At 43.6% G+C, this 20623-nt stretch overlaps 2 protein-coding genes across 5 annotated transcripts in view; one reads left to right on the top strand and one right to left on the bottom strand.

Moving 5' to 3' along the window:
• The window catches only part of strn (striatin, calmodulin binding protein), a 45329-nt gene extending 32539 nt beyond the window's left edge, over positions 1 to 12790 (top strand). The window contains exons 5-17 of the mRNA XM_034681689.1: positions 660 to 824; positions 1619 to 1754; positions 1830 to 1998; positions 2613 to 2723; positions 6468 to 6611; positions 6704 to 6840; positions 7210 to 7385; positions 8276 to 8323; positions 8413 to 8534; positions 9274 to 9441; positions 9518 to 9658; positions 9867 to 10055; positions 11177 to 12790. Coding sequence (XP_034537580.1) covers positions 660 to 824; positions 1619 to 1754; positions 1830 to 1998; positions 2613 to 2723; positions 6468 to 6611; positions 6704 to 6840; positions 7210 to 7385; positions 8276 to 8323; positions 8413 to 8534; positions 9274 to 9441; positions 9518 to 9658; positions 9867 to 10055; positions 11177 to 11346 — 1876 coding nt within the window. The 3' untranslated portion in view covers positions 11347 to 12790. The remainder of the gene's footprint in view (positions 1 to 659; positions 825 to 1618; positions 1755 to 1829; positions 1999 to 2612; positions 2724 to 6467; positions 6612 to 6703; positions 6841 to 7209; positions 7386 to 8275; positions 8324 to 8412; positions 8535 to 9273; positions 9442 to 9517; positions 9659 to 9866; positions 10056 to 11176) is intronic.
• Positions 12791 to 15024: 2234 nt separating this feature from the next.
• The window catches only part of vit (vitrin), a 43624-nt gene continuing 38025 nt past the window's right edge, over positions 15025 to 20623 (bottom strand). For all 4 annotated transcript variants that reach the window (XM_034682559.1, XM_034682558.1, XM_034682561.1 and 1 more), the window contains 4 exons: positions 20487 to 20590; positions 18377 to 18603; positions 17624 to 18137; positions 15025 to 17472 (listed from right to left, as the gene is read on the bottom strand). In XM_034682559.1, coding sequence (XP_034538450.1) covers positions 17294 to 17472; positions 17624 to 18137; positions 18377 to 18603; positions 20487 to 20590 — 1024 coding nt within the window. In that variant the 3' untranslated portion in view covers positions 15025 to 17293. The remainder of the gene's footprint in view (positions 17473 to 17623; positions 18138 to 18376; positions 18604 to 20486; positions 20591 to 20623) is intronic.

Here is a 20623-nt window from a genome sequence, read left to right as displayed (position 1 = left end):
TTTCTTCCTCTCCCATCCCCTCTTCTTATTATTTTCCTCTCTATCTCAGTGGTTGTAAAGTACCAGGATGTTTATCTCTGCCCTCGTCTTGTCTCAGATGTCCGGTGGTATAAAGTGTGTTGGAGCTGTGAGAGAGCGCCCTCTGCTGTGCGGAGGCAGTCATTACACCCTTTAGTGTTTCTGAACCCTTCATGTTCTGTTATCGTATCGTCTCAGTCCGCTCTCAGTCTGAGTACATAATCCCAGACGCCGTCAGGCTGCCTCACACATCATCCACCCGACATGCTGTCTGATGAGGACGCCACTTTTCCCTCTCCGCCTGTCGCTCGCTCTGAACACAGGAGGTTTCTCTGCATCGCGTCAGAGTCAGAGGAGGTGTAATACTGACACGAACAGTTACAGTCCTCGACTCCTCCACAGCTCCGATCACGTTGAAACCTTATTCATCTTATTCATCGTCTTTCTTTCTTTCCTTCTTTCTGTTATCCCTTCCTTTCTCCTTTCCTTCTTTCTTTCTTTCTTTTCTACTTTTCTCATGGCCTCCCTCCTTTCTTTCTGTCCTTCATTCCTCCTTCTTTCCATCTTTTTACCTTTTCTAATGTCCTTCCTTGTCTTTTTCTTGTCTCCGTTCCTGACGTTTAACGTTCTTCTTGTTCCAGGTACCTGCAGGAGGTCGGCTACACAGACACCATCTTAGACGTGAAGTCTCAGCGTGTGCGAGCTCTGCTGGGACTCGCCGGAGATGGAGGCGGGAGGACGGGTGAACGGACCGGTACTGAACCTTTGGTCAACGGGACGGACACGGCAGCGAAGGGCAGCAGAGGGTGAGTTCACCTGAGGAGAATATCCAAATATATCATGTCACACAGTGAACTATAAATCAATCAATCTTTATTTATAAAGCGTCAAATCCCAACAAATGTTATCCTCAGACTCTTTCCAAACAGAGCAGGTCTAGACCGTACTCTATGTTCTATCATTAACAAAGACCCAACATCAAGACAGGATCAGATCCAGTCCCATGTTAAAGACAGGACTCAGTCTGATCTCATCTTAATCCACCATGAGCAGAGCACTTTGCAGCATTTAGCAAGTTACAGTGGCAAGGACAAACTTCCTTTAACAGGCAGAAACCTCCAGCAGGACCAGACTCATGTTAGACACACATCTGCTGAGACCGTGTTGGAGAGAGGGATAGAGGGAGATGAAGAGAGAGAGAGAGATGATAGTGGAGAGATGGATAGTAGTAGTTGTAGCAGCTGGAGTCTGGCACGTCCACAGCAGCAGAGATCCAGAGGAACCTACGAGACAAGGGAGCTCAGGGACTCCAGAAAGGTCTATGGTTAGGAACTGACGGCTGATAAATGTTGCTGTCATAAAGCAGTTATTATGAAGAGGAAGAGAGAGGGAAGGTCAGAAAAGATGGAAAGTACGGTCGATTTGACGGCCAATTTACGGTTGATTTACGGCAGATCTATGGCGATTCTAGAAATGTTGTAAATGCAGGAAATACGATGCTGCCAAGTGGACCAAGGTTCACATCATAACTCTGGAGGAACTGAATGTTGTAGTATCAGATATATGTTGTTAATGTACGTGTGTTATCATTCTTCATCAGGAAAGCTGAGCTGTCAGACAGCAGCGCCGTACTGGAGGCCTTCAAGTTCATCGAGAATGCGGCGGCTGAGTTCAGCGATGAAGACGAGGAGGATGACAGCGAGGGGAAGGACCGGATGAACGTTGAATCCAGGACGGTGAGGAAACAGTCGGCACTCACGCAGAGATATGTTGAAAGTTACGGCGTACGATTTAATGATGTTATTTCATAGATCCTGAGGAAGAAGCCAGCGTCGTCTTCTTCTCCGTCGCCGGCCAGTATGGACACCAGTGAGGACCCCGACACAGAGGAGGCGCTGAAGGGGTTCGACTTTCTCTCCAGTCCTGATGAGATGGACACCTCACCGGAGTCCAGAGGCAACGGGGACGGGACAGACTGGGGTGAGTCGGATCAGAAGAAACTAAAGATTTATCCACAGCACCTGAAGGATCGTATTTTTATCCACAAGTTGATACCCGAGTGTTTTGTCTGACTTTGACTCCAGAGTTCTCGTCATTCATTCCTCATGCTGTGTTCATAAACCATGATGTTGGAGTGTCTCTGTTTAACCCCATAGTGTGTGATCTCTTCCACTGTGTGTTCCCATAGCCAGCCTGTGACCACAATGTGTCTCCCACTCCTGTGTGTCCTCAAATCAACACCTTTAAACCTGATTGGTTCAAAGCTGAGAAATAAAAAGGGGCCTGACGTCATGCTGAGGTTTTTCTTTGTATTTGAACATAAAGATTTTCACCAAACGTTTGAGGTGAAGATGATTTCTCAGAATCCAAATGTTCAAATGAAAGAACTCCTCACATGATGTTGACTTCACGACTTCTTCCAGTCCAAACTAAACCCTCAAAAGATGAAACGAGCCGGCTGTAAACGCGGCTCTTGTTTAAGACGAGTCTCCTGGAGGCCTGAGAAACCTCCAGGAGAGTCTGAGAGGTCTCTCAGCCTCCATCAGAGTGGATCCTCAGCAGCCTCTCGGTCTGGTTTTGTTCCCTCTGTGTAGAGAAGGACGAGCAAGCTCCCATATCTGAGGCCTGGGACGTGGACCCGGGCCTGATAACCAAACTGAAGGAGCAGTACAAAAAGGAGCGCAAGTTGAAAAAGGGGGTGAAGAGTAAGTCCTGTCAGGCATTGCTGCCTCCCTCCCTCCTCCTCCTCTTCTTTCTTGAGACTGATTTTCTGAGTTCAGCTGCCAAAAAAAAAAAAAGAAAGCAAACATCTTTGCTGTTTTTCCTTCATCTACTTCTTCAGCTGCTCCTTACGATGCCTTTGATTGGCACTGCTCTGTCCTTTTTGTCTCATTTCATTCCAAACGTCTCTTCTGTCTTCCTGTGAATCCTCTGGGCCCTGTTGTTGAAAAGGTTTCATCTGGATCAGAGCGATCTGGATTTGAAAATAACATCTTTATCTGAACACTCTTCCAAGAATAAATCATCCAGAGACAGATTTTAAGATTAACATACTTCAATTACAAGTGCTCAAAATGATACTCCACATCTTTCTCCATGTAGCGTCATTTATTAATTTATTACAGGCCACTGATGTTCATTTAGCTCTGACCTTCTTCACGGAATGTTCCTTTTGTTCTCAGAACTCTGACATCAGAGACAGAGTTCTGTCTTTGATGTCAGAATTCTAGAACACCTGCTGTTGCTCTCCATACAGACTGTTTCTCCTGCCGACACCTGATTGGTCGATACTACTCAGACCACAGACAGAGACCAGAACCCTTCCCAGACTGAAATCGAGACCCTGAGATACAGATTGCCACTGATGTTTTTTTTTTTTTTAGCTCTGACTTTCTACACGGAATGTTCCTTTTTTTTCCTCAGAATTCTGACCTCAAAGACAGAATTCCAGAATTCTATCTTGGATGTCAGAATTCTAGAACACCTGCTGTTGCTCTCCATACAGACTGTTTTTCCTGCTGACACCTGATTGGTGGATACTAGTCAGACTACAGACCGAGACCAGAACCCTTCTCAGACTGAAATCCAGACCCTGAGATACAGATTGCCACTGATGTTTTTTTAGGTCTGACCTTCTTCACGGAATGTTCCTTTTTTTCCTCAGACATCAAAGACAGAGTTCTAGTATTCTAGAATTCTAGAATTCTGTCTTTGATGTCAGAATTCTAGAACACCTGCTGTTGCTCTCCATACAGACTGTTCTTCCTGCTGACACCTGATTGGTGGATACTACTCAGACTACAGACAGAGACCAGAACCCTTCTCAGACTAAAACCCAGACCCTGAGATCCAGATTCAACATGTCTCTGAATCAGAATCTGTAATTACAGGTTAGTTGTAGCTGAAAGTAAAAAGCTTTGTCAGGTCTGTCCTCAAGAGGAGAAGAAAACTACGTCTACAATGTTTGTTTGTTGAATGGAGGTGGGATCCATCATTTCTGATGCTGCGTTCAGGGAAGTCAGGAAATCTAAACGCTGATTGTCTTTAGTGACACAGCATCAAGCAGATTTGTGTCTCAGTGTAAATGTTTGATGTAGAACAGATTGTTAGCTGCTCTTTATGCAGATATCTGTTTATAGAGAGAAAGAAATCCTCCTCAGATTATGAAGCCAGGATCTCATTATCCTGGATTGTGTTCCTCCTGGTTTTGACTGTTCTTCCTGCACACAAGATTCAATCAGAAACAATCCAATCCGATCGCTGTATTCTGATCAGAATACTTTTGAACAACGGGGCCCTGAACAAGTTAATGCTTGGTGCATGTTCCTGTCTCTCGTTTTAATGTGTCACCTCTTTATTCCCTTCATTATTCTGTTCGTCCTGTCAAACATAAACAAGCACTCGTCTCCACCTTCATCTGTTTCCTACATCTCCTCCAGTCATAAATATCCTCCACTGCTGTAATAATAAGTCACTTGGCTGCTCTTTAATAGCAATTAAAAGCCTTTCCAGTGACTCAGCTCTGGGTGTGTAACAGCCCACTTCAGACGGAGCCTCACTCAGCGGCTGAGAGCTCTTATGTTTCACATTTGTGAGGCCAGCGCTCTGCCGTCCTACTGTTTTTTGAAGCTGTGATTGAATCATGAGTTCCATCTCGCTCTCTTCTTCATTTGATCACAACACCGGTCTTTACACTTGGCTTTCTATTTTTGTTCTTCACACTGCGTCGGTACGTTAGCGCTCTGTGGGCGTGTGGAGGAGATCATCAAGGGAGCTGTTGGAGATTTTTCACAGCCGTGTGTGTCCTCGGTGTTCTGCAGCCAGCGCAGGAGTAGGATTTTTAATCAGGAGCACTTTCAGGTCGCAGTTTCAGTTGTTTTTCAGGACTACGTTTCCTCACTGTCACAATAACCGCTCTGTCTTAGTTAAAGGAGTTTGTTTTTATGTTGTTGTTTAAAAAGATCTGTTTTTACACATTATATACAGAAGATCAACTTAAACAGTTTAGGCAACTAATGTTGTTCTTGTGTAAGAAACCAAAAATAATAAGATAAGTGAATAAATTAGTTAATGAAAAAAAAATAAACGAATGAAAATAATCATATAATAAATAGAAAATTAATAGATAAGTAGAAAACAAAAAAAGAAAATGATACTAATAAATAGGTTAATACTTAAAATTGATTAATAAGATAAAAAAATAATAAGAAAAAAATACAATAAATTAAATAGGTTAATATTTAAAACAAATAAATAAATAAAAATAAAGAACTTAAAAAAAATAAAATAATAATGAAACTATAATAACATAAGTAGGTTAATATTTATGTTAAATTAATAAATAGAGAACAGAAAAAAAGAAAATAATAATTATGATAAACAATAATTATAAAAATTTAAAATATAACATAAATACATAGAGAATAAAAAAATAAATTAACTATAAAAATAACTAATGATTGAAACAGAAAATACATAGTGAAGAGAAAAAAATAAAATGATAATAATTATAATTTAAAATAGAATAGAAATAAATAGAGAAGGGACAAAAGAAAATAATGATGAAAATACAATAAAATGAATAGGTTAATATTAAATAAATAAATTCAAAAGTTATAAAAGACAAAATAACTAAAAGAAAAAACACTCCATGTGATAACCTACAACTCCACCCAGAACATCAGAACGTGTTCTGCCCTGAATTTAGCTGCTGTGCTGCAGAAAGGCTCAAAGGATCAAGATGAAGAGAAGATATTCTCTGATGAAAGAAGAAAAAACTCAAAACCTGCAGCCAGCTTCTCTGAGGTAGATCTGTGAACTGCAGGGTTTTAATAAGATCAAAGAAAGTCTTAAAAATTCTGCTGAAATGAAGAGCATCACTGATCCAGGGAGGACCATTACGTGAGGAAGTACCCCAAAGAGTGCAACTAACATGGGACAGTGACTTTGTAGGGCTGTTATGGACCAAAGCGAATGAATCAGTGAGGCAGGTTGTTGTTTACATCGATCGCACACAGGATGTGTAGTTTGTTTGTGATTTGATGTTTAAGTTTCATCATCAGGACCTGTTTTTGTTTGTTAAAGATGAGCTGGATGTCGTATTCTTCTCTCCACACGTCCCACATTTACAGACACATTATCCTCCTCCTCACTTCATCTAACAAAGACTCTGGATCTGACTCTACCTTTTATTTTTCTCTCCACTTATTAATTTGTTTTCTTCCTTTTCAGTGCTGCTTTCCCTCCACCTTCATCCTGAGTTCTCTTCTTCAGCTTCCACTAAAATATTTTATTCTCCTCATCGTTTTTTCATTGCCTCTCTCTCTCTCTCTCTCTCTCTCTCTCTCTCTCTCTCTCTCTCTCTCTCTCTCTCTCTCTCTCTCTCTCTTTGTCACGACTGTGCATCGTCTTCTTCTTCGGTAACACTGTTGACCTGATTCGTTAAACAGGGCCAAACCGGTCCAAGCTGCAGGACATGCTGGCTAACCTCAGAGACGCAGAGGATCTGTCTCACATGCAGCCTCCGTCCCAACCTCAACCCAGGCCCAACGCGGTCCGCTTCAACGAGCACGAGGCCAACAGAACCGAAGAAGGTAAAGAAGCACAAATCAGCCCCAGAGAGAGAGTTAAATCACGATCACGACTCTCTGTTGTCATCATTAAGTGACGATGTTTTTATCCACAGTTGAGTCGCTGACTTTCCCGCCCACCTCGGGGAAGTCGTTCATCATGGGATCGGACGAGGCCATGGAGAGCGAGCTGGGGCTGGGGGAGCTCGCCGGGCTCACCGTGGCCAACGAGGCCGACAGTCTGGCGTACGACGTGAGTTTGAAGAGGCAGAAACGAAGCCATTAAATGAAACCGTGTCTCTCTTGGGAGAACTATTTCTGTGCATGTTATTGAAGTTTAACTCCTTTAATCTGCAGCAAATTTACAGAAACACATCTTTCTTTAATTCTATTTTTACATAGACTGTCAGGGACGAGCTTTAGGTGTTTCAGGGGAATATATCAGTCGAGTTTGAGATTTTTGTTTGCATGAGAGAATGCCTTAAGAGGGTAAAAGTGCTTTAAAAGGTCGATCTGAATGCACAGAGAACTCTTCAGAGAAAGAAATAACCGAGGAGAAAAGTCCTGCATGGTTATTAAGAGCAGTTAGAATCATCTTTACTCTCCGTTATCCTCTCCTCAGATCGGAAACAACAAAGACGCCATGAGGAAAACGTGGAACCCCAAGTTCACCCTGCGGAGCCACTTTGACGGCATCAGAGCTCTGACCTTTCACCCCGTGGAGCCCGTGCTCGTCACCGCATCAGAGGACCACACGCTGAAGATGTGGAACCTGCAGAAGACGGCTCCTGCCAAAAAGTAAGAGATGTTTAAAACCTCCTGTCAGTCAGAAGATAGCCACACCCAAGGCATGCTTTTCTATATTGCCAACTATAACCTCCAGGATGAGCTGGTGGAGTCGCCCCCTGCTGGCCGTTAGAAAGAATGCAGGGTTTTTTTATTGTCCACTCCTCTCGCTCACTCTTGCGTATCTGCTGTGGAGATTTCAGGATTGCCGAAGCTGAGAAAGTGCAGACACACTCAGGGGAGCCTCTGGTGCTGTGACAGAGCAAAAACAGACTGAACTAGCATTTTGTTGAAGTTCCCTGTTACGTTTTCTTCCTCTACTCTGATAATCCAGTGCACGCAGCCCTGCAGGAGCCTCATTGGTCAACAGAGCTGTCAATCATGATGCCACTTTCCCTGTTTGTAGCATCATTCAACTGATTAACACCAAACTTGTTGGCAAAATGAACACTTATGCATAAATTAGCGTGATAAGGGCAGAAACTGTGAGAACATTTTGGATGTGTGTTGTTATTTTTAAGTTTGACCCATGTCCCATCTGTTTATATGGAGGAGGCGGGCTCAAACTCACTGTTTAACTCACTATCCAGCCGTCTCCTCTCTCGTCTCGTCAGCTGTGAGTTTAGTTTGAGAAAGAAGGGCTCTGTGGTCGATCACGGGTCGTTGCTGCACCGCCGCACGATTCAGCGACGGGAGTTATGTCTCATCACGGCTCACACGCCGTCTGCAGGGATGTGACGTGTTTATAATTAGAAGCTGCTGCCGTTTGAGAGTCGAGGGAGCTGTCACGAAGACAACAAACGCCGCATTTTGTGCAACTATATCAGAAATGTACACCCCGTTCATTTTGACTTTGATACTCAGAGCTGCGTGATGCATTAATGTTCTCTGTTTGTCCACAGGAGTGCTTCTTTAGATGTTGAACCCATCTACACCTTCAGGGCCCACAGGTAAGAAAAACACAGCGTGGATCAGGAGTAGGAATCTGTATGTTTAACAGACGGGATGTTCTGATGATGAGTTTTCATTTCAACCACAGGGGGGCAGTCCTGAGCGTGGTGATGAGCACTTCAGGGGAGCAGTGTTTCAGCGGAGGAGTCGACGGGACCATACAGTGCTGGAACACCCCCAACCCAAACATCGACCCCTACGACTCCTACGGTAACAGAGCTGAGTTAAAGTCAAGTCACATCAATCAATCTTTATTTATAAAGCACCAAATCACAACAAATGTTCTCCTCAGACTCTTTCCAAACAGAGCCGGTCTAGACTGTACTCTATGTTCTATTATTAACAAAGACCCAACATCAAGACCAGGATCAGATCCTGTCCCATTTCACAGACAGGACTCAGTCTGATCTCATCTTAATCCCCCATGAGCAGAGCACTTTACAGCATTTAGCAAGTTACAGTGGCAAGGACAAACTTCCTTTAACAGGCAGAAACCTCCAGCAGGACCAGACTCATGTTAGACACACATCTGCTGAGACCGTGTTGGAGAGAGGGATAGAGGGAGATGAAGAGAGAGAGAGAGATGATAGTGGGGAGATGGATAGTAGTAGTTGTAGCAGCTGGAGCCTGGCACGTCCACAGCAGCAGAGATCCAGAGGAACCTACAGGACAAGGGAGCTCAGGGACTCCAGAAAGGTCTATGGTTAGTAACTTTAATGGGACAGGAAGAGTTAAAGTAAGAGACAGGCAGAGAGAGGAGAGAGAGGGAAAGACAGGATCCCAGTGTGTCAGTTCCCCGCTCAGTCTTCACCTAAAGCACCATACTTCCTTTAACAGGCAGAAACCTCCAGGAGGACCAAACACACATCTGCTGAGACCGTGTTGGAGAGAGGGATAGAGGGAGATGAAGAGAGAGAAGTTAACTGACTGTTTCTGTTTTGTGTGTCAGACTCTTCGATGCTGCGTGGAGCACTCTGCGGACACACCGACTCAGTGTGGGGTCTGGTTTACAGCAGCGCACACCAGCGCCTCCTCTCCTGCTCTGCAGACGGGACCGTGAGGCTGTGGGACGCCAACACCACCTCCCCCGCCCTCGCCGTGTTCAACGAAGACAAAAGTACGCCTCACTCTCGCTTAATTCTCTCTTTATCAGTGTGTAAATGAAGTACTTACGTTCTACGTTTCTGTCTCAGACCTGGGAGTTCCCTCCTCAGTGGACCTGGTGTGCAGCGAACCCGCCCACCTCGTCACCTCCTTCACAAACGGACAGATCGGACTCTTCAACATGGAGACCCGTCAGCTCGTCCTCAATCTGGAGTCGAATCTGGAGCCGGGTAGGTTTGACAGCCAATCAGTGAAAGTCTCTTTCAGGGTTGCAGAGAGGAAGTAGAGTCAGACCTGAAGCTCTTGAGTGACATCTAGTGGCAGCTGAAGGAACTTCCTTTCTCCCTCAGTGTTTTTCTGTTTCCATCACAGAAGAAGTGATTCCTCTCTCTCTCTGACTCTCCTGATCTCGACTGTCCCCGTCTCTTTCCCCCCCAGGCACTCCTTGTCAGATCAATAAGGTCCTCAGCCACCCAACTCTCCCCATCACCATCACGGCTCAGGAGGACAGACACATCAAGTTCTTTGACAACAACAGCGGGAAGCTGATTCACTCCATGGTGGCTCACCTGGACGCCGTCACGAGCTTAGCTGTGGATCCGAACGGACTCTATCTCATGTCGGGCAGTAAGTATCCGCTCCCCTGTCTCCTTCTGTCAGTTCATTCAAGGGGTTTTAGCTGCTGACACAGACTGGCAGAGAGTCCGTGTAGATTACAGGGACACAGGCTCAGGATGGGCTCAGGGTTTTTTGGAAGAGTTGCAGAACATCAAGGGTTAATATTCGTTAAGATACCAGATCTTCTTTTGATACCAGAAGATGGAAGGAGAAGTCTTTGCTTTTCTTTCTCCTTTCTGCTCTCTTAGTGTCTGCAACAGATATTAAAAGGTAACTGGTGACTCTCTGATGGGCTGGTTTGGGATATACTGTACATTATCAAATTTTTTTTTTATTTGAATGATTTATTTTCTTTAAATTTGATATAAAATTAATAATAATCTAAAGTTACATTCATTTTATTTTTGCTTTTCTCTTTGGAAACCAGCGACTATTCTTATTTATTTATTTGTATTTATTTTTTTATTTATTATGCATTTATTAATTTTTAATTTGTATTTAATTCTAACTTCTTTCTATCATGAACTTTTTGATTTTAATATAATTTTTTCTTTAACTTTTCATTAAATTTGTTTGCATTTATTTTTATTTTTAATTACATTTTATTTATACTTTACTTTTTCCAACCATTAAATTTTTTTATTTATTTATTTAATTTAATATATTTATTTATTTAGTATGAATTAATTATTTTACATTTTATTAACATTTCTTTTTCGAACAATGGACTTTTAAATCTTTATTTTATTATTTTAAATCATTTTATTAATTTTGTTTTTATTTGTTTACTTCTATGTAATTATTTATTTCCATATTTTTTAATTTTATTTGTACTTTTCTCTATCAAACCCTGTTATTTTATTTTATTTAAAATAATTCAATAAATAAATAAATCTGTAGCTGGTGCGTCTGCATACGATGCTGGAAGCTTGTCACAAATCCTCAGTGTTTGCAGAGCTGTGACAGAGAGACGACACACAGCAGGGCGGATGAAGCTCCTTCCTTCAGAGCTGAGGATTTGTGTGTCAGGGTCACCGCTGTGAAAGAATAAATAATGTTTTCCACATTTCCAGTTCCTCTGGATGAAATCAGTGATATATCAGCGTTTCTAACCGTCCTGTCCTCTGCAGGTCACGACTGCTCCATCCGCCTGTGGAACCTGGAGAGTAAAACCTGCATCCAGGAGTTCACGGCTCACAGGAAGAAGTTCGAGGAGTCGATCCACGATGTGGCGTTCCACCCGTCAAAGTGCTACATCGCCAGCGCCGGGGCAGACGCTCTCGCCAAAGTGTTTGTATGACGGGGAGCTGCGTCTCTCCCTGCAGCCCCGCCCAATGACTCCGCCTCCCGCGATCAGGGACCAATAGAGACACAGGAGGGGAGGGACCCTCGGGCACGGGTCCAGCCTCACCTTTCACAGCTCACTGGTTTCATGTCGGACTGGTAGACCATGTAGCCGTAGCCTCAAACGGGCCATGAAAGGGTCGGCAGGGGAGGAGGAGAACTGCTCTCAAGTCCCTCATCTTCCATCCAGGCAGGCCTGGGTGTGACCCCCCCCCCCCACAGCACCCGCCCAAGAACCCCCAGACTTAAACTCAACCTCCGCCGCGAGGAGGCTCAGGACAAGTGTTAGAGAGTGTGGAGTGGAGAATGAGATTTCACACCGGTCTTCTGCCCTGTGACTTCACGCTTAACCCAAATCCCCCTGACCTCTGACCTCTGACCTCTCCTCTCAGACGCACCGAGTCTGAGTCCTTTTACTCCAAGTCAGGTTTTGTGTTGTGATGTTCCAGAGATGTGGGTTACTGAAGGCTCGCTGGAGCTGTCGTGGAGGCCTCTCACTTCTTCTTCTTCTTCTTCTTCTTCTTCATCATCTTCTTCTTCTTCTCTGCTTCCCAGACGGACTCTTCTCGCTGGCCTGCCTTTATTTTCCTTTTGAAAACACGTTTCGACAAAATGTGCCTTTGCTTTAAAAAGGTCTCGGAAAAATGTTATTTTAACAAGCTTTGTTTCTGGGAACAGGGAGGGAGGGGACGGCGACAGAGACGTGGAGCTGGTTATCACAATGTTGTCGATTTTAACATTGGATGTAAAATTACAAATGCTTATAATAAACAAAATATATATTCAGTCTTAAAATTTACTGTGCAGCGTGAGTTTGAGTGCTCCTTTTTGATAAGTGTGGTCGGGGAATCAACTTTGTGCATTTCACGGCAAAGCTGGTAGACAGATACAGACCATTTAATATAACGTCTGTCCATTAGAGGTAACTGTACACTTCAGATTACAAACATAAGTGTCCAAAGTAAACCATCTTGGTTATAAGTACAGCTCAGATTGGTTCTAGATGTCCATTTTAGGAATAACTAACTGATTTTGGCCAGTTTGCTCTCGTTTGAATTGAATGGCTTGTACTGTATGTAGTTTTCCCCAACCGTGTGGACATGCTCGACTACAACGTGATGTATCATGTCCGGATATTTACAGTAGTCCAGTGTTTAGCAGGAAATTAGTGCAGTACTGTAGGACTGTTTGAAATAATGAGTTAACCATCACACACTGAATGAAGAGAAATGTCCGAGGTATTCCGGTTTGCTGTAAGCTGTGAGGAGGAAAACAATCCTGGGTTTCAAAATCAATCAAGATGTTGTACATGTGGCGTACAGCTTCAAATGAGCCATTTTCTCAGTCACTGGTTTGTATATGAAAGTATGTTCAAATAAAAACCTGCTGTAAAACAAGAACCCGCCTCTGGTTTGGATCTTTTTAGAAAAGATGGTGATTGTGAAATATGTGGTTCAAGTGGATTTAAGTGTTAGATGGGTTATGAAAATATTGGTTTAAAAATGTTACTTTTGATGCTTTTATTTTGTCGTCACTTTTTCCTGTTCCAGTTACACACATGGTTTTATTTTGAAAGGTCGCCCCCGGATGTCCGCTTGGGCCTGTGTTAAACAGTCAATCCTTGGGCCACGAATACAGGTCCAACCGAAACCGGCCCACGTCCAAGAGTTTCAGAACCGAACCCGCTAACTGCTCCGTCTTTATATTCGAGTTCGACCCGGCTAACTGCCGCACTGAGGCTGTTTTACCGTGTCATGCTATCGTTAGCATGGCGGAAGCTAGCCTGTTCACACAGACTGCACATGCGCAGAAGATAAAGGTAGGTCAGTCTGTTGGATTCAAACTAACGGTCGATAAATCCGTGAAAAGTGAAATGACCGGAAACTAAACATCAGAGTTTATAAAAGATGATCCGAACATTATTTAGATTTTATTATTTTATTTATTATTAAAACTGCAGTGTCCACTTCGTACCGGAAGCTAAGGGACCCCCATTAGCTGTGATGTTAAAGAGCTAGTAACGGCTAATTTAACCCGTTACTTCCTGGTTCAAAGTAAAGCTTTTTGGTGTGTCGCTCTTTTATCCACTAGTAGAAACTCTGTGAGGACTAAATATATATTAATAACAGTCATTTTGATTATATCAAGGCTTACAGTCATTCAGAACTTTGCATCATTAGCTGTTTGAAAGAATGCGGAAGGGAGAGACCCATTTACAGCTACGTCATCAAAAAGTTGCGTGCGCACTCCTGACTGTTTACAAACAGTAGGGTCTATTGAGTAATTTTCATGGATGAATTTAACTTAAAGTGGACTGATTTTAAACTTTCTCATGCAGCACGGTTACACCCCTAGGTAGAGATAGCTAATGTTAGTCTGTTTTTATAATTTGATTTAAAAAAAAAAAAAAATTACTCTGAAGGATTACACACATGGAAGCCTCCCCTAAACCTCAAATTATGAAGATGGTCATGAAATTGGTGAAATGTTATATTTATTTTACATTGAGAACAGGGGTCAGTAACCTGCGGCTCTTTCATCCTTATACTGTGGCTCCCTGGGGTTTTGGAAAATAAATGATGATCAATTTAAATGTGTTCTATTTTTGTTTGTTAGTTTTTGTAATTCTAAATTTGAAGATTATTGTGAACTGAAAGCAGCTTTATTTAAAAAAAAAATTTTGCCGCTCAAAATATGCATCACAATCTTCGAAATTCCCGCTGGCGGGTCTCACACATCGACACTTATACTTTACAGATATGTATTTTATATTGTTTGGTGAAATAGTGCGCTTTTAAAAGTAAAAAATTCAATTTAGGTCAACACTCTGCTACATGCTCTGGTACATGAAGGATGACGTCACATAGGATTTTTGTTTTGCAGATGGATCATTTAAGTTTGGCTTTTTATGACATAAACCTTCCCAGCATGTTCTTTTTCCCCAGAGTTTAAAATGTTTAAAATGTTTTCTTTGCATACAGAAATAATGTCATTTTCCCTGTAGCACTTCATTGATTTCATAAGCAACTCTAGTTTTTTATACATAGCATAAAGGTAGAAAAACAATATATGCACTGTTATCTTCATTTTAGATGTCAAAAAGGATTTGCGGCTCCCAGTGTTTTCTTTATTGTGGAAACCGAGTCCAATTGGCTCTTTGAGTGTTAAAGGTTGCTGACCCCTGATCTAGAACTACTACCAAAATCAGTTATTAGCACTGTACGTTATAGGGGTGTAACGATTATTTTTAACACCGACTCGATTCGTGGTTGCCGATGCGATTAAAGGACGATATTTGTTCATTTAGAACGATTCGATCCTAAACGATTCAGTGACTTGAAATCGATTCAGTAACTTTTTAGCCAAAAATTCAACCAGTGTGACAGTGAGATAAATCCCTTGATACTGTAAGGAGTAAGGGAATCAGGTATAAATTAATCATGGATATAAACAAACAAACAACAATAAATGGCAAATGCATTCACATGTGTGTTTGATAGTTGTCCATGAAATCCCAGATAATGACTCCTTTGGATAGTGACAGTCAGGTTTATGTAATGATAAATGTTCTATGAGTGTGTTTGTATTTGACAGAGTCAAGAATCAAAAGAGTGAAACATCGTCTTTGAAAGTCTTCATTTTCTTTATTTTATTAAAAATTGCAAAAAAATATTGATCAAATATCTGAACATTTTTAGCGAAAGGTTTTTAATATGCATATGTACAAACTGGACACGACAGGGAGAAATCATAAATACTCTTCAAAAAACAAAACAAAGGAACGCCTGCGATGTTCCAAGCAACCAAACTTTCAGAAAACAAAGCCGATAAATTTTCTTTCTTTCCCGAGAAGACGATAAAACGCTCCTCTTTCACGTGGTTGCTCTCGGCCCCGTTTCCCCTCCCGTACCGAGAGGAACTTTAACTATAAACTTTAACTCCGAACGCACCAAAGTTCCTCCTCTCTCCAGAGAACTGTATAAAATGCACCGTATTATGAGGTTAATGGATGTTCAGCCATAAGAGGAAGTGCTAGGCATGCTTTAAATCTACATCTCTCTGCGAGCACGTGTCCCGTAAAGTAGCTTAATGTTCGTTCATCACTTCTGCACCGCTTTCTTTAACGACACGCTTTGACTCCGTTGAATTTAAAGGCTTTATTTATGTTTTTGAATTATTTATTAATGCTGGATTGGAGAGAAACTTCTGGGTTTGTGAGGTTGGAATAAAATCCCTTTTTCTATTTTAATTTATCTGCAACAAAATAACCCACTGCTATCTTTAAAGAAGGAAACAGGTGTGATAGTTTTATATCTATTAATCTCTATATTGTCTTTTTATTTCCTTATTTTTCTGTCTTTATCGTCCAAACACTCGATCAGATTAAATTAAACTTGTTTCAAATCAAATCCATAAACTTTGGGTGCAAAATGCATCAAAAAAAAGTTCCCCAAAATGAACAGATCAGGGCCCAGTCTTTCAACGTAATCTGTTTGGATTAAAACTGGATCAGATCTTGAAGTTGGATTGCTCAAAAGACAAAAAAGGATTCTCCAATGGGAACGGATCGGGAGATCAAATCCAGGATGAAGCCTCCAGTTTGTGTTCACAACTTTTGAGGACGATTGGAATAACTTGGATCCAAAATATCAGCAGAGAGCTGATTACAGGGACTAAAAACAGGTGTTGTCCCCTTCTGGCGCCCCCCTGTGGACTACATCTACCTATACAGCATGTAGTCCCATTTAAGGCATTTGGTAATCTTTCAAACCCGTTACTTCCACCAGATCCGTGTCTGGTCCGCTCTGTGCTCTCTTGTCCGTCAACACCCACCGGCTTCGTTTTAAGAACACAGCACGGCGCAGGACCGCCAGACAGCTGGAGTCATGTGACCGAGGTTCTCCTGTGGTAATCACTGAATCAAGGATTCTCCTCCTCCTCCTCTCCTCATCCATGTTGTCTTTCTGGTCCTCTGAAAACCTCTGACCTGTTGACTCCAGGCCTGGCTCCGCTCATCATGACTTTGGTTTGTTGTTGTAGTTAAGTGAAATACGATCTGGTGATAACACAGAGTGTTTTATTCTGAAAATTAACCGGATGTTTTCACTTTGTTTTGGTGAAACCTGACTTCCTGTCCCGCTCCATCTGCTCTGTTGAGATTGATGGAGGGCTCCGACCTGCCGGATCAGCGATGCAGCCAGAACGCAATGGGGCGGATCCAGTGGAAGTTAACACATTGATTAGATTAGAAACCTATCAGATGCGGAGTTGTTAAGGATCAGAGACCGACCGGACACGGATCTGGTGGAACTTGGCTGTAAGTCTGTAACTGGATCAGGTTGATCTGATCCATTTATTTTCTTTAAAAAACTGGATTTAAGTGATCTGGATTATTTGATTCATGGTGGGAAGGAAACATGCATTCCCAAATCTGAATCAGACTTATTCAGATTAAACGTCCTGAAGAACCGGGCTCTGATCAACAGCAGCTTTTTTTCCAGGTCCAAGAAAAGGTTTGACATAAAGGGGGATTTTTCACAACCTGGCAACCGAGAAGTTTATCTCAGAGTCAGCTGATCTGAACTTCAAAGACTAATAAAGCTCTTTGTGACGACGTGTTAAACTTTGTAAAGTGTTACTTCTTATTCTTATCAGATATTTAATGTTCTGCTCTCTTTGATAGAGAGATAACGTGAGCGTGCCGCTGTGTCGAAACCCTTTAACATCGGCACCACCGTACATTTGGGACCCGCTCCCACAGTCCTCCCCTAAACTCAAACCCCTCCCCCGTTCAAATAAAGGCGCCGCAGCCAATCCAGCGCCGCCGCCGCCGTCTGTGCAGCAGAGAGAGCAAATTTACAATCTGAGTTCTGTCAGGACGCCGCTCCCCGCTGCGTGCGTCCTCAGTTCCTGGGCTGAGAGTTGAACTCCTGGCAGATGTTGTGGATGATTTTGGGCACAAACTTGTAGAGGTTGTCGAACTCGTCCACGAAGAAGGAGTGCTCCTTGTCCGGGTCGGTGGCGATGTACTCCAGCTCGTCCTGCGCCGCCCAGGCGATGCCGATGGAGTAGGCGATCACACCTGGAGGACAGAGAGAGGGGTTACACTCACAGGGTTCACGTGTGTGTTTGTCACGTCAAACACACACTGTTGCACACCTCACTGACAACACACACACACACACACACACACACACACACACACACACATATTTTTCAGGTTGACCTCTGACCTTGGCGATGCACGGCCAGCGCAGGAGCTCTGACGTCATCGTAGGAGCGTCCGTCCGTGATGACGATCATGATCTTGCGTTTGTTGGGTTTGGATTTGCTGAACAGCTGCTCGGCGGCGTACGTGATGGCGGCCCCGGTGCTCGTCCCTCCGCTCCAGTAGTTGATGCGTTTGATGGCGTTGAGCAGCTCGTTCTTGTTGTTGTACTGCCCGAAGGCGAACTCCAGCCGCTGCTCGTAGGTGTACTGCACGGCGCCGACCCGCGTGTCCGTGTCCGAGATCTCGAACTCCCGCGTCACGTTGGCCACGAACTGCAGCACGGTGCGGAAGTTCCCGGTCCCCACGCTGCTGGAGCCGTCGATGACGAAGGCGATGTCGTTGGCGTTGATGCAGGTCTTGCTGCACACCAGGCGGTCCGTGTCGCACACTCTCTTCACCAGCGGCTGCACGGCCTTCCTCAGAGCGAACCAGCTGCTCACCGGCAGGGAGAAGAAGCCGTTTGTCCGACACACGGCCTGCAGGAGGAGAGACACGCTCACATCTTAACTTTTTAAATCCCTTCAAAACCTCAAAAACATCAGCACCACGTCGGTCTTTGAGAGGTCTGAAGCAGCAGATTCAGGTTCCTAATAAAGATTTTTCCTGCAGGATCTTTTGCACACTTTAAGTTGAGCTGATGAACTCTGAGAGAAGTGCTCAAACAGGAACTGAGTAACGTTAAATGTCTGTAAATGAAGCACCCAGTCTACCCCACCTTGTCCACGAAGTTGGCCTCCACCAGGTTCTGCTTCTCGTTGTCGTCCGGACCCTCAATGGTGACGAAGAAGATGTTGATTCCGGACTCCCGGGCGAGCCGAGACGCCTCCTCCACCTTGTCCGTGGGCCAGCCGTCCACCAGCACCACGGCCACGTTTGGAGCCGCACCTCGGTTCCCGTTTGCATCACTGAAGTACTGCCTGTTGATGTAGGTGAGGGCTTTCCCTGCACGGACACCAGGGGGCAGCAGAGAGACAGTTTAAAGGATGCTTCATACGAGGCTTGATGCAGGAATGCTGAGTGAAGCTGGTTTCACAAAGCTGTCACTCTGAAACATGTCTCAGTCTACAGAAGCAGTTTCCTATCTCATCTATTAATTTATTAGATCGCAAGTTCAGCAAGTAGAAATTAAAATTAATGACAGGAAAATACAAACTGCGAACAAATGAGGTCACAGGATGATTCATAAATCAAGTTCCTTAAACTGTCTCTCACAGGAGCTGCAGCTTCCACTCAATACTTGATTTACAGGCTGAATTAAGAGGCCGTTTTCCCTCTTAACTGTCTTCCAGCTCTTTCTAAAGTCAGCGTCTAACAGCTCAGGCTCCTGAGGGGTTCTTTTTCTGGAGCCAGATTTCAGTTGTGATCTTTTTTAAAAGGAGGAAAGCGTCCTTTTCACGAAGCCTGTCACAGATAGAGGACTGTAATTGTCACTGATTCTAAAACACATGGTTTCTAAGATGATTGTTCCTCCTGAGAGTCTGAATTTAGGGATGAGACTGTTCAGCTTTGGTAACAGAAAGCGGTTCCAAGTTTCTCAGATTCGTGGATTCGATAAGGAACGTGTTTTTCAGTTCCTAACAGCGACTTAGATCTTTCAGATTAAACATCAGTGAGAATTTTTTACTAGGAAGTTTGTCTCCTCTGTCAGGACCTGCTGTGTCGGTGTAACGTTGCATCACGTGTCAAGTCAAGCTTTATTTATAAAGCACATTTAAAACAACCTCAGTTGACCAAAGTGCTGTACAGATATTAAAATACAATATAATCATACACAATATAACAACAAATAAAAACAATTAAAGAACAGTAAGAGCTCAATTTAGGAAATAGAAAGAGTGAAGAAGTAAGAAGCCAAGGATTCTTGTTTAGCTAGGACTGAACGCCAAGGAGCAAAGATGGGTTCTCAGCAGTGTTTTAAAGTGATCCACAGACTGTGCAGCTCTAACCTGGAGAGGTAGGCTGTTCCACAGCTTTGGGGGCGCCCCTGAGGCTCTGACCCCACGAGTAGAGAGTCCGGACCGAGGTACTGCCAGGAGCAGCTGGTCTGATGAATTAAGTGCTCTGGATGTACTGTGAGGCTGTACAAGGTCTGATAAATAAGACGGTGCCAGACCATTTAAACACTTAAAGACAAGACCTTGAACTGGATCCTAAAGTTCACAGGCAACCAGTTTAAAGATGCAAGGACAGGACTGATGTGATCACCTTGCTTCTTTCCAGTCAGCAGGCGTGTGACGCAGAGAATCAACAAAGTCACGAGTAGAGAATCATGGCGGACCGCAACTAACGATCCAAAGTTAGTCTAAGCTGCAGCCTCTGCATAAACGTGTTCAGAGCACAAATATGAACATGTATCTGCACACATTCTACCATCACTAAAATAGACCCGTCCTCTCAGTGCTGGTCTTGTTGGTGGTCTACATGATAGCAGGCTGAAGCACAGACTCTTCACAGCCTCTCACACTGTCGTATGATTAGAGAGCTCAAACACAAACAGAGTTATGTGAATGCAGAATTTAGCAAGCCATAAAGACACGTGGCAGCGGGCGCGTTCTGACGCACCAAGCCAAGCAGAAAAACAGCTCTCTGCCTCGGAGCGCTGACCCCCTCGACCGCCCCAAACCAAAAACGCACTTTCGTCAGAGCGGAGGGAAAAACACAAGGCTGACAGGACTGTAATTTAGCTAACAGTGTCTCACAGCAGATTTAGATTTAATTCCCTCCTTGCATGTGAATATGTGCCTGCCTAGTAAACCATGTGATAATTGCAGCTCTGAGACTTTCACACTTGCGCTTGTTGGCATTTACTGTAGCGGGTCACTCACCCACGTTGGAGAGACCTCCCTTCTGCACGATCTTATCCACGGCAGACTTCACCTCTCTGGAGTTAGAGTGAGACTTCAGGCTGATCTCTGTCACTGGGTCGTCCCTGCACACACACAACACACACACACAACACACA

Source organism: Notolabrus celidotus, chromosome 4 (genome assembly GCF_009762535.1).
Source record: "Notolabrus celidotus isolate fNotCel1 chromosome 4, fNotCel1.pri, whole genome shotgun sequence".
NCBI lineage: Eukaryota > Metazoa > Chordata > Actinopteri > Labriformes > Labridae > Notolabrus > Notolabrus celidotus.
Note: the sequence above shows the minus strand (reverse complement) of the source record. Positions and strands in the feature narration are given on the sequence as shown.